Raw genomic sequence first — 17,870 nt, forward strand, 5'->3', positions numbered from 1 at the left:
GGCCAGAGAATTAGGGATTAGGTATTTGGGGGGCTTGGGTTTGAAATTTAACTTTTAATTATTAAAGGCTGATATTTGGCGGTAGTCTTGGACGGGAGAAAAAGTTTTCGAGACTTCAACTGAGAAAAAAAAAAAAGAAAAGGTTAAAATATTTAAATTTCCGTCCAATAACATGTTGGACGGAAATTAAAATACGTACCATTTTTAATTTCTACCTATTAGACAATTTGAGTTTACCAACCAACACTATATGTTGGACAGAATTTCCTTCCAACGCTGGATATTGAACGGAATTTCCGTCCAACGCTCGAAGGTTGGACGGAACTTCTGACCAACTTTTCGTCCATCCTTCTTTAGCGACAGAAATTTGAAATTTTTATTAAAATACCGACCAACTTACGGTTGGACGGAAATGTTGGACGGAAATAGCGAGATTTCCAACAGTGAATATAATGAAGGTGAGAATCAATATTCTAATTTATTTATTTTTTGTCTATGACAAGGAAAACTCACAATCATTATCTAAAGGTATGTATTGGACAAAATCACGTACTTCTACATATTAATTAGTTCGTAAACTACACAAAAGAGGTAAACTGCACTACACAGAAGAGCTCATGGAAGAGTTGTAAGCACAGAGGAAGGTGAACAGTTCGGCAAGGAACATGGATTGATATTTATGGAGGCTTCTGCCAAAACAGCACAGAATGTGGAGGAGGTGAATGAAGTCTTTTACACAGATACCGGTAGTTTTTGAACTTATTATCATAAGATTCATTTATGCTACTGTTTATGTTCATGCCAAACTGAATTTTGGATGCATTGGTTTTGTTTTTATTGTCTTCTTGCAGGCATTTATCAGAACATCTTCAACAATATAATAAGAAAATACAGGATGGAGTATTTGACATTTCAATTCACATATGTATACCTCAATATATTGTATTGTGGTTATGTTGAGTACTTATATATTTACTAACTTTTGACATGTAATTCCAATAAGTTGATTATGACAAAACGGTTATTGATCTGGTGCGTTATGAATGGGCAAATAGTGTATCAAGTTATATAGAGTAGGTATTGTTTTGATGATTAGAACTTTGTGAACATTTAGATTTGGTGCTTGGAATTGTTTTTTGAAGTATTTTGACTTGGTGATTGGAATTGGTCATTGAAATATTTAGACTTGCTAATTAGTTTTTGTGTATTTTGAACCTGGTGTATTTTGAACATTGGGAACACTTTGTGTTTTGAACATTGTGTATCTAGACTTGGTAATTAGTTTTTGTGTGTTTTGAACATTGGGAACACTTTGTGTTTTGAACATTGTGTATCTAGACTTTGGATAAATTGTTTTTATTATATGATTATATTTAAAATCTAAACAGGTTAAAAACAACGGTTTAAAACCGTTGCCTTTGATATATAAGACAACGGTTAAAAACCGTTGTCTATTCTTGAAATTATCGAGAATACAGTAAGTTTCTACAACACACAATAGTTTAATCGTTGTCTTTTCTCGTCTTTTCTAGAGAAAAGACAACAGTTAAAAAATCGTTGTCTATTTGCGTGACTTTTAACAACACCGATTTCAACAACACCCAATAAACAACGATTTTTAACCGTTGTCTTTTATAGAAAAGACAACGGTTAAAAACCGTTGTCTATGTGTGTGACTTTTAACAGCATTCAATAGACAACAGTTAAAAATCGTTGTCTATGTGCGTGACTTTTAACAACACCAATTTCAACAACACTCAATAGACAACGGTTTTTAACCGTTGTCGTTTTTAGAAAAGACAACGGTTAAAAACCGTTATCTATGTGCGTGACTTTTAACAATACCCGGTTTCAACAACACTCAATAGACAACGGTTTTTAACCGTTGTCTTTTTAAACCGTTGTAGTTTCTAGAAAAGACAACGGTTAAAAACCGTTGTCTATGCGCGCGCGGGACTTAACCGTTGTCATTTTTCTTGTAGTGAGAGTATTGATAAGAGTTGAACTAGTAATATTTAGGTACGAGAATTATACATCACTCACTCAATCACCCTTTTCCGGACAAATAATCACTCTTCCTCTTGCCTTAAGAGTTGGGTAATACTTCTCTTTTTGATAAAGTAATTGCCTTAAAACAAAATTAGTGCTATATTAGAAGCAACCAATCTTTGTAATTATGTTGCAAACATAGAATGGAAAAATATAGAGAGAAGCTAAGATGAAAGATCATTTTCCATTCAATAGTTATTTTGTCCAAATTTTTGAATAAATTTGTAATGATTACTCTCAATTATTCTAAATCGTTGTGATTTTGTCTCCTTGGCTAAGTGTAACTAAACTCATTTAAAATGAATTAATTATCATGGATGAACAAATATCTCTCCCAATTATTTCAGATTGTTAAGATTTTGTCTCATTTGTTAATAGTGTAAATAAACTTTTATTAAAGATGATAATATTTGTGTAATTCCCACTTAAATCTTACTCCCAATTATTTCACATCCTTGTGATTTTGTGTAATTTTCAAGATTAAACGGCATTATTTGTGTAATTTTCAAGATTAAGCGGCATTATTTGTGTAATTTTCACTTAATTTGTCATTCCCAATTATTTTAGATCTTTGCAATTTTGCCCCATTGGTTAATTGTGACGAAGCTCTATTAAATATGAGGTCATTAGTGTAATTTCCCACGTTAAGGGGTGGTATGAAGGTAAAGGAGCTGGAAAAGAAAAACGCCCACCGTGGGGCTCGAACCCACGACCACAAGGTTAAGAGCCTTGCGCTCTACCAACTGAGCTAGACGGGCTTGTGATTCAAAATTTATATATTAAACCTATTATCTTTACAGAGATTGGATTAGTTAATAAGCATTTTTATCTTTTCCCAATTCCCAACTAGCCTAACTGCAATCCCACCTTTGCTTTCCTCAAGCTATACCATAAAACCTCAAACATCCATAACAATGGATCAACACGGTAATATTTAAATAAAAAAACATGCATTAAATACTGACTTCGTTTGACTGACATCATTAATAGGATAATATTTACGGAGTATTATTTACGGTTAGGGTTTTAAGTTTATTCTCACAAAGCATGTGGTCGTTAATGTTTGTTTAAAACGAAGTGCAACATAATAAAAATTTAAAAAAAGAGAATTTTACTATTCTATTGAAAGTAAACACTCGACCACATTCAACATTTACTAGTAGAGCATGAATTAGTCATAGTGACGGTTTCCTCGTATGATAGTGATGATATATTCATTTGACGGTGTTTCCTGAAGAATCAAATCACTCGAAGAATTAGAGAATGTTGTGTTCGATAAACAGAGTATTAGATGATGGTATGTTCGACTAGAGATTGATTAGACGATGGTGTTTGTTCAAATAGCTAAAGAATTGAAGTTACAAGTTTTTACAAGTGTAAGTAAATCATTAGTTTGAACTTATAATAAAAGGGTCTTATTGCTGGCCAAAAGTACGTGATTAGGCATATAATATTTGTATCTCATTGCTTTTCGTATTATTATTATCACCAATGCTGCAACTTAATGATGAGTCATATAAAATGGGATAGGGGGATATACACATATGGGAGGTAGCATTAGAGTTTACATTTGATAGATAATCACAATTCCAATAGCGGATTCTACGAGTGCCCAATAAACACTCAAGTTTTCAATTGGATAAAGCGTGTTATAGTTAAACCGTTAGATATGGTGAGGTGGGAGGTAAAATTAGAATTTAATTTACATTTGATAAATATTCACAAATTTAATAGTCTTCTATATGAGTACCTAACAAACACTAAAGTTTTCAATTAAATAAAGTTCGCTCGTGGTCAAATGGATTATAAAATTAGAGTTTAGGTTCGATGAGTATTCACAACTTCAATAGTCTTCTACGAGTGCCCAACATGTTTTCAAATGATAATCTAAGACCATGGACGGAGCGATAGGGGACAACTGCCCCCCTCATCCCACTCAATTCCCACTCCATATATAATCTTTGTATGTATATACATATATATATATATATATATATATATATATATATATATATATATATATATATATATATATATTACAAGTTTTAGTATTAGTATTAAAAACAGAAGGACATTAATAAGAAGTGAGTTTGATTAGTTGGCAAATTATGTGCTTAGTTATTGTGAAAGTCATGGGTTCAAATCTTGGCATTAACACATTTTCATAGTTTTATATTAATAATGAAATGTGTAGTTTATAATGTGTTTTTTATTCAAATTATTTTATCAAATTAATTATGTTTCATATTTTGTTATGAATATTTTTATAAAGTTTTGATGGGTTTTATTTTCTACGCATATCCAACAATATGTATACCTATATTTCTTAGATTTTTTTTTTTAAATTATCTCTTTTGTTTTAACGTTTCGCCTTCACTGAAAAAAATTTCTGGATCCGTCCCTGCTTCTTCGCCCCCCTCAACGAAATTCCTGGCTCCGTCCCTAGCTAAGGGGCGCTTGTGGTCAAATGAAAAGAGATGGGGTGTGAACAAACACTCAAGTTTTCAATCAATTGATAAAGTGCTTGGGGTTAGATGGAACGAGATGTGATGTAGCATTAAAGTTTACGACACTTGTTAGATATTCACAACTCCAATAGTCTTGTATGAGTGCCTAACAAACACCCAAATATATATATATATATATATATATATATATATATATATATATATATATTGAAATTCTTATGATTCTTTACAAAGTAGTATTTATTCTATACTTTCTTAAAGATTTTCAGCCCACAGAATCGTCTAAGCCCCCATCACCGAGGTTCAAAACTTTGACCATCTACTTAAATGGATAACCGGGATGCCATCACACTACATGGTAGTTGGCAACACCAAATATTTAATTGTTGACCAAGAAATACTGAAGTCTTCCATTAGTACGTGTTACATGTGATATGATGTGAAATAGCTAGCCTTAGAGTTTGACATTATTTAATTTGATAGATATTTACAACTTCACAGAGCCCCACTGGCTCTAGTTTAGTATCCAATCAGATGACCATGACCAAGTTTTAGTCGTCGAACATTATTGTTTTTTTTTTTTTTTATATATCTCTATAACGTGGCAAAATCATTATGAATTTATACCATACATTTCTGAGGATATTTCGTATCACCATTGCTCTCAATTTGCATACGATGTTGAAGCTAAGTTTATCATTCTCTTCTCTGCTTTTATTATTACTCTACTTCATAATTGTTTGCTCCGGCATGAACACTACTACTGATGAATCCTCTCTTCTTGCATTGAAATCAAGCATTAACATCAACTCTCATCATACCATAATGGCCAACTGGTCTAATGCTTCCTCTGTGTGTGAGTGGAAGGGAGTTACATGTGGTCGTCGTAATCGACGAGTGATTGCTTTAGACATCTCCCAAATGGGCCTTTCTGGAACCATTCCTCCACAATTTGGAAACCTTTCATTTCTTGTTTCCCTGAATATGAGTGGCAATAGTTTTATTGGGAATCTACCTGATGACTTATCTCATTTGCGTCGATTGAGAGTCTTTGATGTTAGTGCCAACAATCTCACTGGAGAAATCCCTTCACATATTGGGTTCTTGTCCAATCTTCAAATATTGATTCTTGACCATAATCTCTTCATCGGATCTATCCCTCTTTCCTTTCTAAACCTGTCAAAGCTACAAACCGTGGACTTGAGTGTTAATAAATTCAATGGCTCTATCACATCTACAATCTTCAATGTTTCCTCATTGGAAAGTTTAAGAATCATAGAAAATCATTTCACCGGTACCATTCCCGTAGATTTGTGTCTTCGACTTATAAATCTGATAAGGCTCGACGTAACCAGTAACATTTTAAGCGGGGAAGTGCCAAAGGGTTTATCCATGTGTTCCAAAGTAAGATATTTGGGGTTGAATTATAACGGCTTTGTGGGAACAATACCACCTGAACTTGGGAACTTAACAAGTCTTAAAATCCTTCGTCTTGGAGGTAACAACCTTGAAGGTACGACATAATCCCTAATTCTTTGCTTACGTAATTGCTATTCCCTTTGAGAGTTTCATGATATATTGTTGAGGAAATTTCAATTTTGGTCATATGACTATAGGGGTATTGTTAATTTCAGCTCCTGACTTTTAAAAGTGTTAATTTAGTACCTTAACTATGCAAATTTTGTCAATTTTGGTCATTCCGGCCAAAGTGCCGGCCAAATTTCGCCGGAAAATTTTAACAGTTAAAATAATGAGGGTATTTTGGTCATTTCAAGCCTCTTTTCTTCTTCTCCGGCGAGTCCATCCGTTTCTCTCCCGTTTCCGGCGTTCTTTCTCCCTGTAAACCATATCTTTAACATCATCAAGCCTCCTTTCCGCATCAACTTAGTTCATTGCATTCGCTAGAAACGGGAGAGGAAGGGATGTACTCGCCTAAAAAGAAGAAAAGAGACGTGAAATGACCAGAATACCCTCATTATTTTAACAATTAAAATTTTCCGGCGAAATTTGGCCGGCAATTTGACCGGAGTGACCAAAATTGACAAAAATTACATAGTTAAGGTACTAAATTGATACTTTTAAAAGTCAGGGACTGAAAATTAACAAGACCCTATAGTCATATGACTAAAATTAAAATTTCCTCTATATTGTTGATCGAATATAATGGGACACAGAGGTAGCTTATTCCTACTACTTATATGTTTATTGAACTTAAATTGTATTTCACATTTATCATGGTTGAAAAAATCGCTAGGCGTTCTTCGGGTAATCGAGGACACCTAGCACCTAGGGCACCTAGGCGGCGATTAATCAGCGGCTAGACACCCGTGTATCTTGTATTTTTTTAAAATTTGTTTAAAAATTTTTAAGACCCTTGATAATTATAAACTATTTAATACTTTAATAGTTAATACTAAAATATTAAATATTAATCTAAAAAACATCTAGAGTTTAAACAATTTACGGTTATTTGGCTCAAAATGATGTCATTTTGAGTGAAATAACTAATTTAAAAAATAAAAAAAAGAGAAAGGAACAATAGCTAATCAGCCGACTAGGCGACCTAGTCAGTGCTTAGGAGGCCTAGTCAAGCACCTAGGAAGCCTGACAGTCAGCGCCTAAGCGGTGCTTAGACGGCCTAATCCTCCGCCTAGCCGCCAACCGTCTAAACCACCGTTTATGGTGATACGCTAGGCGGCTGGCCAATGCCTAGCGCCTAGGCGCCGATTAATGAGTGTTTAAGCAGGACTTTTACAATTTCTAAACATGTTAAACATGTGTGGTAGTAGTAAGCCCGATTAATCAGTGCGAAGGACTTTGGATTTTAGTTTCATTTTTCACGCGCACTAGTAGTTTTATTATAGCAACACTAGAGTATCATTTTAACTAGGAATAAGGGTCAAATAGGCCACTGAACTGCACGTCAAAGTGCAATTAGGCCATCGAACTAAAAAACAATGCAATTGTATCCCTGAACCACACAAAATCATGCAATTAGGTCCAAAATGACTTGTTTACCTGAAATGCAGGTTTTTCCAATTTTAAAAATAATTTTTAAATATATTTTAAAATAAAATAATTAATTAACATTATATAATTAAAAAAAAAAAAACTAAAACTGCCGGAGACGATTCTTCGTCTCCATGGCCGGAGACGAAAGCTTCGTCTCCGGCCATGGAGACGAAGACTGCGTTTCGTCTCCGGCCATGGAGACGAAGACTGCGGGAGACGATTCGCCTCCGGCAGTTCTAGTTTTTTATTTATTTTATTTATTTTTATTTTTTTATTTTAATTAATTATTTTATTTAAAATTATATTTAAATTTCATTTTGAAAATCAGTAACCACCACGTCAGCACAATTTCAGGTCAACAGGTCATTTTAGACCTAATTGCATGATTTTGTGTAGTTTAGGGACCCAATTGCATTGTTTTTGAGTTTGATGGCCTAATTGCACTTTGATGTGCAGTTCGGTGACCTATTTGACCCTTATTCCTTTTAACTATACTACAGTTTCATTTGATAATAATGTGCTCTGTTTTTAGTTTCATTTTACACACATGTTAGTTTCATTATAGCGATACTAAAGTATTATTTTAATTTTACTACAGTTTCATTCGACGATCATGTTCCATATGTTGTGTGGACCATGGTCCACTGTATAACAATTGAGCTAATACTTGTAAATTTTTTACTCTCTCAAATTGCAATATAATACATGAATAGCTAGTTGGACAAGATATATCGCCTTCAGTCACGTTCTACTTATCCTCAATAATCTCTTTTATAAAACAAGTTCTCTAATCTAATACCCAACCGTCTTGATGAAAATTCAATTTCTTTTTATTGTGAAGATTAAAAAATGTTTCAACCAAAATCTCAAAAATTGATATAATTTGTTTTCTCGATCAGGAAAAATTCCTAAAGAAATTGGTTGTCTACACAACTTGGAGCAATTAGAAATGGAAAACAATCACTTAACGGGCTTACTACTACCACACATGTTTAACATGTCTTCACTGCAATGGTTGAACTTGAACACCAACAACATATCAGGTAATTAGCTATTCAATATTAACATTTGAGTTAATTTCCAAAATAGTTCTTCGACTATGACTTTTTCTCAAATTGGTTCATTGACTTTTAATTGCATCTTAAGTGGTCTTTTAATTATTAAATTTTAAGTTAAAATGGTCATCTGTTAGTTTTGGTGTTAAGTGGATGTTTAAATGAGGGGTAAAACTAGTAATTCAGTGTTTTACTATAGTCAGAGAACTACTTTAGGTGCAATTAAAAGTCAAAGGACCAATTTGAACTATCTAGTATCTAGTTAATATTTTAAAAGAAAATTTCATTTTTATGAACTATCTAGTTAATATAATCTAAAAGTTTCAATTGTGTATTATCGTATTTAAATTAATATAAAATACTTAAAGTTGATCTAATTAAATTAAAAAGTATTTATGAATATAATATTAATAGCGATGATATATAATTTATTCCAACCATTTCATATTTTATTTTATTATAAATATTCTTTTATCATGTTTTGAAGTTTTTTTTTTCGCCTCCACTACCAACATTTTTTGTTCTGCCCCTATAAACCAATATTGTATTTTTGTAATAGACCATGATTTTTTTTAATTATCTTTCTTATCCGTTTGTATTTAATTGTTGTATTTTTTTTCTTTTTTAATAAGCAATAATGGTTTATGTCTGTTGTCCATTTGGTTGTAATTTTTCACAATAGTTTTGTCATTATATGTATGCCTATTTATGATCATAGAAAATCAAAATCCAAATACATAATGTCAAGTATTCTTGAATAATAAAGAGTTAATCCAAAGTTAATGTTAATTTGTACAACTATATATAAGTACTAGACTAATTAATAATCAACATTACTATTCTAAGTTATTTTTTTAAAAAAATAATTTTCTAGCTAAAAATTAAAATAAAAAGATTGTTTATTTAGAAAATGAAAATAAGTATAAGATCAACCCCTTTTAATCAAAATGAGTACAAATCATGTTTGAACTATAAAGAGAAAATTCATAAAATGGTCCTCCGACTATGGTCTTTTCTCAAATTGGTCCTTTGACTTTTAATTGCACCCAAAAGTCCTTTGACTATAGTGAAAACCCTAAATTACCAATTTTACCCCTCATTTTAACACCACTTAACACCAAAACTAACGGATGAATATTTTGGCTTAAAATTCAATAGTCGGAGGACCACTTTGGGTACAATTAAAAGTGGGAAAATTGTAAATAATGCCCCTCTATAATATGCCAATTATCAATGTCACCCCTGAATTATAAGTGGTGTAAATGTTGTCCCTCAATTATCAAAATGGTGCACATATAGCCCCTCCCGTAACGAACATGTGATTCCTCACCGCTGTCCATCGCTAGTACTTCGAATCGAAGGAGGGAAAAAATAACTAAATTACATATTTACTTCGACTTAATAGTGTCGTACACTAACGGGGAACCACATGTCTGTTACGGGAGGGGCTATATGTGTACCGTTTTGATAATTGAGGGGCAACATTTACATCAGTCATAATTCAGGGGTGACATTGATAATTGGCATATTATAGAGGGGCATTTTTTACAATTTTCCCATTAAAAGTCAAGGAACCAATTTGAGAAAAGACCATAGTTGGAGGACCATTTTGGGAATTAACTCTTAATATTTTAATTTGCTTTTTTATTGGATAATTGGACTATGCTAGCTAATTCTCATTCTATGTACGAAAAATGTGTATATTTTCCATTTCATATCTATATTTAGATCAGCTATATGGAACCGAATCAATCGATTATGTCCAAATTGATTAGTATAAGAACGAAAATTAATCCTAGGCGATCTTCATTAATTAGTTCAAGCTAAGTCCGTATAATTTTCGAAGCAATTTTTTTTTTAAAAAAATTGGAAATAATATTACCCTATTATATAGTTTCGGTTCTACTTCAAAAATTAAGTGCACAAAAATATTGTTATTAGAAAATTGCATAATGGATTGTCACTACTATTTTCCTCACACACTAGAAATTCATATACTCCTTGGGTATAGGTACTTGGGTCTTAGTGCTAGAAAACTTCTAAGAAAGAATGATAGGATGAATCTCATTTAAGTACTAATCTCACATAAAAACAACTATAGTACATATAATATGATAACATTCTTTCTATGTTGGACTTACTCACTTACTACACCTTCCCACAATGTGTTTTCTCTAGCAATTCAAGTACCTTAAAATTAAAAATGACAATCATATATTTGGTCAAATTACTTGTAAAACTACCACATCAACATGATGCGTTTTCTCTAGCTAGCACAATAACAAATGTCAATCATATATTTGGTCAAAGTACTACTTGTAAAACTACCACGTCCATTAACTACTTGTATTACTCTGCAAAATATAATAAGTAATTAAAGACCATCTTAGAACAAGAGATATAGAGAATTATGTTAATTTTTATTTAACAAAAATTTCGATACAATTTAAAATAAATTTCAATTAAAAAATTTATTTGTATTGAGTCTAGAAGAGGAGAGGGCCGGGAGAGGGGTGTTTAATAGACTTAAAAAAAAACATCTTTTGAAACTTTTATAAGTTTGCGAGTTTTACTACTAAAGTCTAAAACTTGCCAAGTTTTGTTTCTTGCTAGATTTGATTTGAATGAGTGAGTGTAATGTGTGTAGTATGGATCGTTAGATGGATAAATATAGCATAAAGTAAAAAAAGAGAGAGAATTATAATGGTTCAGGTAATTTCTTATTCCGATTGTCTCCTTAACACAAAGAGGGATTCCACTATGTATTCTAAGAACAAATACAAGTGAATGAAGCCTGTCACAACACAATGCTACTTGTTTCTTCCGATGACTATCCTTGAATATATGTCACGAGCTTCTCGTCAACCTATTCTTCATCGTCTGATCAATCTTCACTAAGGTCAGCCACCAAGTCGTCAGGCTCAGATGATCATCCATAACACCCTTCAAAGAAAGATATGGTTTTGAGATAATTAGAATCTAAATGGTTCTTTTGGCTAAGGATGCTGAATATTCTTTGAAAGCTTTTGAATCTCTCTTGTAATCTCTAGAACATGTAAGATCAACACTTTGTTTTAAGTTTGTGGTTCTCTTTTTATAGATGTAGGGAGTTGAATCTTGATTTAAAATCAATATATGTTGTTGTCACTCAAGTAAGTGGTAGCTTTCCAAAATGTGCCACATTCTTTAATTTAGGCTACCATAACAGTCTGCTTGGACGATCGAAATCATTATAAACAACAAGATCGAGCTAGATCAACAATACACAATGGTACATCCCATATGGGAGAGTTACTACATGACATCTGAGCACAAGGTGCTTGACGAACCTAATTATCTTCCAACACCTTTCCAAGAAAGTGATAATTTTAATATAGCGTTGGAGTATTAGAATATCGATGATTCTTTTGGCGGCTTAGAACACTTAATATCGCTTGAGAGCTTTTGAATCTCTCTTATAATATTATGAAATGTAAGATCAGCTATACATGTTGGACAAACACCTTCACTCTATGTTGGACTTACACCTTCGCAGAGTGCATGTTCTCTAGCTAATACCATAACAAATGACAATCATATTTCACTCTAATCTATTTGCACTTTATTAGTTAAGATGCATAGGGATAATGAATGAATCTTACATGTAGATTTTTTTAAAAAAAATTTCACAGTGGACAATGTGAACAGTGATTAGCAGTATATCATATTACTATGAATGATTTAGATGGAAGGCTTCATGTTTTCATGATATATTAAAGAATTTGTGTTTTTTTTTTCTTGTACAATTTGGTAGGTACAATACCTCGAGAAATGAGCAATCTTGAAAAGTTGGAGTACCTTCTTTTACAATTTAACTCTCTTAGTGGTTCCATACCACGAGGTATATTCAATATCTCTAGCCTATTTGAACTAGATCTTGGGTTCAATTTTCTTTCAGGTAGCCTTCCCCCAAAAATGGGCTATAAGCTTCAAAATATCATATCAATTGGCCTCAATCTTAATAACCTTAGTGGAGCTATTCCAAGCTATATCTCAAATTGCTCTGAACTAGAAGTCCTATACCTCGAAAGTAACAGTTTTAGTGGCCCAATTCCTAATTCTTTGGGAGAGTTAAAATTTTTGGAGAAATTAATGATATTCAATAACAGGTTGACAAGTGAATCCTCTTCTACAAAGGTCAATTTTATGACTTCATTGGCAAATTGTAGATACTTGAGAACACTATCGATATCTAATAATCCTTTGAGTATTGTCCTACCAAGTTCCTTTGGTAATCTCTCCAACTCCCTTGAGCTCTTCAATGCATTTGGTTGTAATATAAAGGGCAAAATTTCAAATGAAGTTGGTAATTTAAGTAGTCTCATGGGACTAGACTTATCCCAAAATGAATTGACCGGAGTTGTTCCTAGAGGTATAAGAGGTCTAAACCAACTTCAAAGGTTGAACCTTGTAAAAAATAAACTAAGTGGGTGTTTGCCAACTAGCATTTGTAATTTGAAATACTTGGACAGTTTGTATTTAAGTGAAAATCAAATTTGGGGTTCTATTCCTGAGTGCATGGGGAATGCTACTTCTTTAAGAGAGATATATCTACCCTATAACAGATTGAGTTTTAACATACCATCAGGCCTCTGGAATCTTAAGGACCTCTTGAAACTTGACTTATCTTCAAATTTCTTGAATGGCTCTTTACATCCAGAGATTGGAAACATGAAAGTTGCAATATACATCAATCTATCAATGAATCATTTTTCTGGCAATATTCCAACTACCATTGGAGGATTGCAAACTTTGACAAACTTTTCTTTAGCTAATAATCTTCTACAAGGATCTATCCCTGATTCTTTTGGAAGCATGATTAGTTTGGAATACTTGGATTTGTCAAATAACAATCTGACAGGAGGGATTCCTAGGTCTTTAGAGAAGCTCTACTATCTCAAAGGTTTCAATGTATCTTTCAATAGGTTAAGTGGGGAAATCCCCAGCAAAGGCCAATTTGTAAATTTCACTTATCAATCTTTTCTGTCCAATGAAGATTTGTGTGGTTCTCCAAGGCTAAAAGTGCCAGCTTGCAATGTTCATTCTAATTCTCATCCATTAATAAGGAGAACACTTTGGATTGTTTTCATCTCTGTGGCTATGTTGATAGTGGGAATCTCAGTGATTATACTTTTATTATGGAAATGCAAAATAAAAAATTTCACAACCAATGAGGTTAACTCTTTACAAAAAATAGTGCCATTGAGAATTTCATACTACGAACTTCAAAGAGCAACTCAAGGGTTTAGTAGTAATAACTTTCTAGGGGCCGGAAGTTTTGGTTCTGTTTACAAGGGCACATTTGGAAATGGGTTACTCTTTGCCATCAAGGTCTTTAATTTGCAAGTTGAAGATGCATTCAAGAGTTTTGCTACTGAATGTGAAGTTTTCCGCAATCTCCGTCACAGAAATCTCATGAAGGTGATAAGTGCTTGCTCTAATATGGATTTTAAAGCACTCATACTTGAGTACATGCCTAATGGTAGTTTAGACAGTTGGTTGTACTCTGATGATAGGCAATCTTTGCACATCATGCAAAGCTTAAACATAATGATTGATGTGGCATGTGCATTAGAGTATTTGCACTATGGTTACTCAAGTCCAATTGCTCATTGTGATTTAAAGCCAACCAATATTTTAATTGATGAAGATATGGTGGGACATGTAAGTGACTTTGGCATTGCGAAGTTGCTTGGAGACGATGAATCGGTCGCTTATACCATAACCATGGCCACAATTGGATACATAGCCCCAGGTAATGATTAGCCTACTATACGTACATTTTATTTTTGTTTATTTCTTTTTAAGTGTCTTGCATAATTTTTATTTTTTCTTAAATGAAAAATAATAATTATAAATTTAATTAACTTGTATTTGTATATCTATGTTAGAGTATGGATCAAATGGGATGGTCTCCACGAAATGTGATATTTACAGTTATGGCATAATGTTGTTGGAAGTGTTTACCAAGAGGAAGCCAAATGATGAAATGTTCACCGGAGACCTTAGTCTAAGGAGTTGGGTTTCTAATTCACTTTCTCATACTCTTGAAGAAATTGTGGACCCAACTTTAATGAGGCCCGAAGAATTGAAAGTTAGACAAAAATTGCAATGTATATCATCTATTTTGGAGCTGGCTTTGAGTTGCACAACCGAGTCTCTCGAGGAGAGGATGGATGTTCAAGTTGTCCTGACAAAACTAAACAAGATCAAACGTGAATGTCTCACAATTTTTTAAATTTTGAAGTGTGCTACTCACATTTGTTAAATTAAGTGCTTTCAATGTATAAATATTTAAACACCATCTCAATTTAACAATATAATGTAGTAATAATGATTTCCTTTCTTTTCTTTATATGTCTCGTTTGTGTAATTGTGTTATTTCAATATGCATGATTTAATATTTGGGATGATTATGTACTCATCTTTTTAAAGAACTCTTAAATGGTTGTCCTGTTGTCTTATTAAAAGGGTTATTTAAAGTCAATTTTTAATTGAAGTATACCCTAAACTTAAATATATATGATTTGAATACCTATTTGTTATGAAAATTTTCTGTATTCTTATGCATATATATTTCAGTCAATATATATATATTTTCATAAATATTTATGAAAAAAAAATTGTTAGGTGCCGAAACCTTCGGTTCTGTTTACAATGGCACATTTGGAAATGGGTTATTCTTAGCAGTCAAGGTCTTTAATTTGCAAGTTGAAGATGCATTTAAGAGTTTTGCTACTGAATGTGAAGTTTTGCTCAATCTCTGACATAGAAATCTCACGAAAGTTATAAGTGCTTGCTCTAATATGGATTTTAAAATACTCATACTTTTACATGCCTAATGGAAGTTTAGATAGCTGGTTGCACTCTGATGGCAGGCAATCTTTGCACATCATGCAAAGATTAAACATAATGATCGATGTGGCATGTGCATTAGAGTATTTGCACTATGGTTACTCAAGTCCAATTGCTCATTGTGATTTAAAGCCAACCAATGTTTTAATTGATGAAGATATAGTGGGACATGTAAGTGACTTGGCATTGCGAAGTTGCGTGGAGACGATGAATCGGTTGCTTATACCATAACCATGGCCACAATTGGATACATTCATGCAGGTGATGATTAGCCTACTATATTTTATTTTTGTTTATTGCTTTTTATGTGTCTTGCATACTTTTCAATATTTTGTCATATGAAAAATAATGATTATAATTTTAACTTGTATTTGTATACCTGTGTGTGTTAGAGTATGGATCAAGTGGGATGATCTCCACAAAATGTGATATTTATAGTTATGGATGTGTTCATCAAGAGGAAGCCAAATGATGAAATAGTGCTAGGCTTTATTTTGGTGACATTATGCTTACATGCATATCATAGGTCTGCATTTGTGTTTGGAGTGTAGGTGTATGCAATTAGTGTGAGATTTGTTTTGGTAGTTGCTGAGTGTAGTAGGTGTAGTGTTTGATTGTGTGTGTTATTTTGAAATATGGAAAATGGATATCAATGTATTTGATTTAGAACTTCAACTATAGTTGCCTCGCAGTCCCGCACTATCCAATCCTAGCTCCGCCCCTGCTTTCAATAAAAATGGGCCCCTTTTTACAAGAATATCTATTAATCTAGAATCAATGACATCCCAATTTCTTGGATCATATATAGAAATGTTAAATAAAATTGAATCATTTGATTTATCATCATTTAAACAACCATCAACATAACATTCTTATCATTTTCATCGTATACTTATCATTATTGTGCACACTATCATTTAAATTTTTTCCAGTCTCACAATCACCTTAAACTTCTTTATGAAGATTAACATCTAACAAATTTTCATTGACATCATCATTTTGCTCATTTAGTCCTTGATTTTGATGTTTTTTTTTTTTCAAATTAAAAATGCGATGAAATTATTTGTTGAAAACTAAATTTGAAAAAAAGTTGATTTAATCCTCGATGAAATTATTGATACAAAAAATGTAGGTTTTGAGAAATAGACACAAATAAACTTAGTATTTAGTTTAGTACCAAAAGAATGTAGACTTCAAATAATGAACATTATGAGGTAAATTTAATAGAAGAAAAGAGTAATTTTTTAACTCGTCATGTCTTATTATCTTTTATATAAAATATTCATTAATTACTTGTGAATTAACTAATATTTCTATAAATATTTTTGTTACGGATACAAGTAACATTAACCCCATGAACACATAAAATTGGATATATGCTTGTGGAATGAAGGTGAGAATCAATATTCTTATTTATTTATTTATTTGTTTTTGGTGTGTGACAATAAGGAAAACTCACAACCATTATTCAAAGATGTGCACTGGACAAACTCACTTTTACATATTAGCTTGCAAACTACACAGAGAAGAGGTAAACTGCACTAAAAATGTCTCATGTAATTCATAGGCTCAATCGAAAGAGTATTATTAGAATTGAACTATTAATATTTAGGTACGAGAATTATACATAACCCACTCAACCATCCCTTTCTGGTCAAATCAATCTTCCTCTTACCTTAAGAGTTGGGCAATACTTCTCTATTAAAGATGAGGTCATTTGTGTAAATTTACAATGGTTACTTTCAATTATTTTAAATTGTTGTGATTTTGTCTCCTTGTCTAAGTGTAAAAGATGACAATAATATTTGTGTAATTCCCATTAAATCTTACTCTCAATTATTTCAAATTCTTGTGATTTTGTTTAATTTTCAAGATTAAGCGAACATTATTTGTGTAATTTTTCCCAATTATTTTAGATCTTTTCAATTCTGCCACATTCGTTGACAAAGCTCTATTAAAGATGAGGTCATTTGTGTAATTTCCCACGTTAAGTGGGTGGTAGGGAGTATAGAAGCTGGAAAAAGAAAACGCCCACCGTGGGGCTCGAACCCACGACCACAAGGTTAAGAGCCTTGCGCTCTACCAACTGAGCTAGACGGGCTAGTTGTTTAGAGTTTAACTATTATTTATATCATTCTTTAAAGAAATTGGATTAGGTCATAAGTTAATTTATATTTGATAAATATTCACAAATTCAATTCTTCTATATGAGTACCCAACAAACACTCAAGTTTTCAATTAAGTAAAGTTCGCTTGTGGTCAAATGGGTTGGGATGGGTTATAAAATTAGAGTTTAGGTTCGATGCATATTCACAACTTTAATAGTTTTCTAGAGTGTCCAATATATTTTCAAATGGATAATTTAAGACGCTTGTAGTCAAATGAAAAGAGA

General features: G+C 32.5%; 1 protein-coding gene and 2 non-coding genes across 3 annotated transcripts; 1 reads left to right on the forward strand and 2 right to left on the reverse strand.

Annotated features, from left to right (window-relative positions):
* Window positions 1-2,734: 2,734 nt before the first annotated feature.
* On the reverse strand, window positions 2,735-2,807 carry TRNAK-CUU. Its single transcript has one exon. It is a non-coding gene; the product is annotated as a tRNA-Lys (tRNA).
* A 2,535-nt stretch (window positions 2,808-5,342) lies between these two features.
* On the forward strand, window positions 5,343-14,861 carry LOC109151163 (probable LRR receptor-like serine/threonine-protein kinase At3g47570). Its single transcript, XM_019299081.1, has 4 exons — window positions 5,343-6,030; window positions 12,378-12,464; window positions 12,522-14,378; window positions 14,515-14,861. The coding sequence occupies exons 1-4, from the start codon at window positions 5,343-5,345 to the stop codon at window positions 14,859-14,861; spliced, it is 2,979 nt and encodes a 992-aa protein (XP_019154626.1).
* A 2,645-nt stretch (window positions 14,862-17,506) lies between these two features.
* On the reverse strand, window positions 17,507-17,579 carry TRNAK-CUU. The gene has a single exon. It is a non-coding gene; the product is annotated as a tRNA-Lys (tRNA).
* Window positions 17,580-17,870: the final 291 nt, after the last annotated feature.

This window comes from Ipomoea nil, unplaced genomic scaffold, assembly GCF_001879475.1.
Source record: "Ipomoea nil cultivar Tokyo-kokei standard unplaced genomic scaffold, Asagao_1.1 scaffold2283, whole genome shotgun sequence".
NCBI lineage: Eukaryota > Viridiplantae > Streptophyta > Magnoliopsida > Solanales > Convolvulaceae > Ipomoea > Ipomoea nil.

Excerpts from the sequence above, each read along its gene's own strand:
- LOC109151163 (XM_019299081.1), top strand. The coding sequence starts at position 5,343 with ATGGCCAACTGGTCTAATGCTTCCTCTGTGTGTGAGTGGAAGGGAGTT. Across the intron at positions 6,031-12,377 it reads TGGAGGTAACAACCTTGAAG|GTACAATACCTCGAGAAATG; the intron begins GTACGACATAAT and ends ACAATTTGGTAG. Across the intron at positions 12,465-12,521 it reads TAGTGGTTCCATACCACGAG|GTAGCCTTCCCCCAAAAATG; the intron begins GTATATTCAATA and ends ATTTTCTTTCAG.